The sequence below is a fragment of the Phoca vitulina genome, unplaced genomic scaffold (assembly GCF_004348235.1).
Source record: "Phoca vitulina isolate PV1807 unplaced genomic scaffold, GSC_HSeal_1.0 scaffold16, whole genome shotgun sequence".
In the NCBI taxonomy this organism is placed as follows: Eukaryota; Metazoa; Chordata; class Mammalia; order Carnivora; family Phocidae; genus Phoca; species Phoca vitulina.
The window spans coordinates 27104574-27107443 of record NW_022589719.1 but is presented as its reverse complement, the minus strand read 5'-3'; the positions used below and the strand labels follow the sequence as shown (position 1 = coordinate 27107443).

At 43.1% G+C, this 2870-nt stretch overlaps 1 protein-coding gene across 1 annotated transcript; it reads right to left on the bottom strand.

The window, feature by feature from the left end:
* Window positions 1–1376: 1376 nt before the first annotated feature.
* LOC116638847 (olfactory receptor 4D6) lies at window positions 1377–2321 on the bottom strand. Its single transcript, XM_032414990.1, has one exon. It carries the CDS (start codon window positions 2319–2321, stop codon window positions 1377–1379), a length of 945 nt encoding a protein of 314 aa, XP_032270881.1.
* Window positions 2322–2870: the final 549 nt, after the last annotated feature.

The following is a 2870-nucleotide window of genomic DNA, read 5'->3' as shown; positions in this document are numbered from 1 at the left end:
AAAATATCCCAGAAGAAACTAAAGAAAAAAAACCTTATGGCCTGGGAGTAAATTCTGTATAAAATAAAAACAAAGGTGTAAAAAAAAAAAAGTCTTGGCCTAATGTCTCCGTCTTGTAGGATTCAGAAAAGATCACATTTATGTGTCACTTACTAGGACCTTTTAATGCATCATAACAATTTGCAAAAAATTGTTCTGTATGTTACAATATCCTGATTTACTGTATGTTGCTTTTTTACTAATTGATTTCTGAATGACAATTGTAGGCTGGAGGGTGGAATTTGACATGAGCATAGGGAGTGAAGAAACATTTATTGTCTTTCTACATATTAAATTCTGTGGAATTCTTCTTTGGAGAGATGTGGATTACAACACAGACCCAGTGGCTATTCCTAAATGACCCTGCATATGATATGTTTCTTCCCTCTCCTGGTACACAAAACGGGTATTGAGTATGTGAAAAGGTATTTCTTAGGTATTTTTGTTGTTGTTCTAAGTGACTTCTCTTGAACTGTCAGGCATTGAAAGACAAAAACTATAGATTTGCTCCAGCTATAAAAGCTCTGAGAGTGAAATGGGGAGAGAAGAGGGGGAAGAAGAAAGTTCAGGTTAACATAAAATAAATTACCATGGTGGAATTTGTGCAGATATATCCCCAAACCATACAAGCACTTTTGAGGTTAATTTCTGTGGGCAAATTAGTAGAATGGACCTGAGAAGAGGAAATTCGTGGTCCATGTGTAGATTTGTCCATGTATATATCCGACTGAACACGTTTAAAACATTTCTTCTCTTTTCACTAGTTGGTGAAATATATTGAAGATTCTGTATTCAGAATATTAAATCAAGAAGTGATTTTAATAATTAACTGGAAATACAGAGTCACTAGAAAGAGCACATATGAAATAAACAATCCATAATCTCCACATGTGCATATTTGGGATTAGAGGGATAGACAATAGGGAATGTGGATTGCATGCCTGATTAACACCACCATTGGTGCTAATCTTCAGAACCACCATCCTCTCAACATTTATCATTCTTCATTCTCATGAACACCTTGTGAGCGGACAATGTCATTTCCATATTGCAGGGGGTCAAAGTAAGGTAAAATATGTTGGCAGAGAATCACAGATTACACCAAAATAGCTTTAGGTAATTGATTTCCATCTTCTACCCATTGCTTCTCCCAAGTTCACAAGCCTAATAGCTCATGTTCAATCTCTTCTCTTCCTTTTGTTGTTAGATTCCTGCTAAGAGAGTTGAGTGGCTATGAGGATATATAGAAATGACTGGTGAGAGAGCTAGTCATCTGTTGCCTCAGGATAGTAGTTCGAGGAACCCAGACCATAGATTTCCAGTCTCCATGTGAGTGCTCACCCCAGCTTACTGCTCTCAGAAGGCCCAAGCCTTCTCTGCAGTCTTTTCATGGCTGACCTCATCTCCTGGTTCCTCAGGGTGTAGATCATGGGGTTCAGCATGGGGGTAATGACCGTGTTATTGATGGACACAGCTGTGTCCATGGGCAGCGTAGTGAAGGGTCTGCAGTAGATATAGACGCAAGGCACGAAGTGCAGAGTCACCACGAGGATGTGGGAGGTGCAGGTGGACAGGGCCTTTTTCTGCCCCTCCCCAGAGTGAGATCTCAGCATCACCAGAATGACGGTGTAAGACCCCAGGAGCAGGAGGAACCACAGCAGGGTCACCAGCCCATTGTTAGAGATCATGAGGAGCTCCAGGGCAAAGGTGTCAGTGCAGGCCAGCTTAACCACTTGGGGCACATCACAGTAGAAGGCATCCAGGATGTTGGGGCCACAGAAGGGGAGCGGGAGCATCAGAATTATCTGGACAATTGAGTGCAAACCACCGCCCACCCAGGAAGCCACCACCAAACCCACCCACACCTCTCTCCTCATAATGGTCACATAATGCAGGGGCTTGGCGATTGCAAGATATCTGTCATAGGCCATCACAGAGAGGAAGAAAATGTCTGCCCCACCAGCGAAGTGGAAGAAGAAGATCTGTGCCATGCAGCCATTGTAGGAGATGGTTTTCTTCTCTGATAACAGGTCCACCAGGAACTTGGGAACAGTGACAGATGAAAAAACAATGTCCAGGACCGATTTGTTCCGCAGCAAAAAGTACATGGGAGCGTGAAGGTGGGACTCACAGGTGATGGTCACCACAATGAGGGCATTGCCTAGCACAGTTGCTACATACACAGCAAGGAAGACCACAAACAAGAACAATTCTAGCTCTTGGAAGTGAGTGAGTTCCAGGAAGACAAATTCCTTCACATTGGTGTGGTTGCTCTGGCCCATGGTGCAGACCATCCTCCTCCAGGTCTACCTTGGGAGAAGGTACATTAGGGTTAGGAGTAGAGTGCCATGAGGGGAAAGCATCACTTATTGTATATTCTTATAAGGCTCTATTGAGCATCCAGATCATCATGACTACTCAGAAAAATTGGGCTAGGGTCTCCCCTTTTGTGGCCAGGAAATTCTTTATCCTGATGATTCTTCTCTCCTATTGGAAATACCCTGAGTGGACAGCAAGAGCCATCATACTCCGATGCCTTTCCTCTGATAAGAGGGAGATGGCAAGACTATGGTCATTTGACTAATGGCTTGCCTTATGTGCTGCAAGAGTAGCTTCCTCACATGTATGCAGGGCTTTATACTTTACCAAAGGCTTTCACTGGCAGCATCTCATCTTGATTTTCATTCTCATGATGTCTCTGTGGGGTCTAGAGAGTGGTTATGATCATCTCCATGTTATATTGGAGAAGCTGAAGCTTAAGGAGCAGTTAATGTCTTGCCCACATTTGCATAACTGCGAAGTTAGTCAGTGGCAAATCGAGGATTCAAATC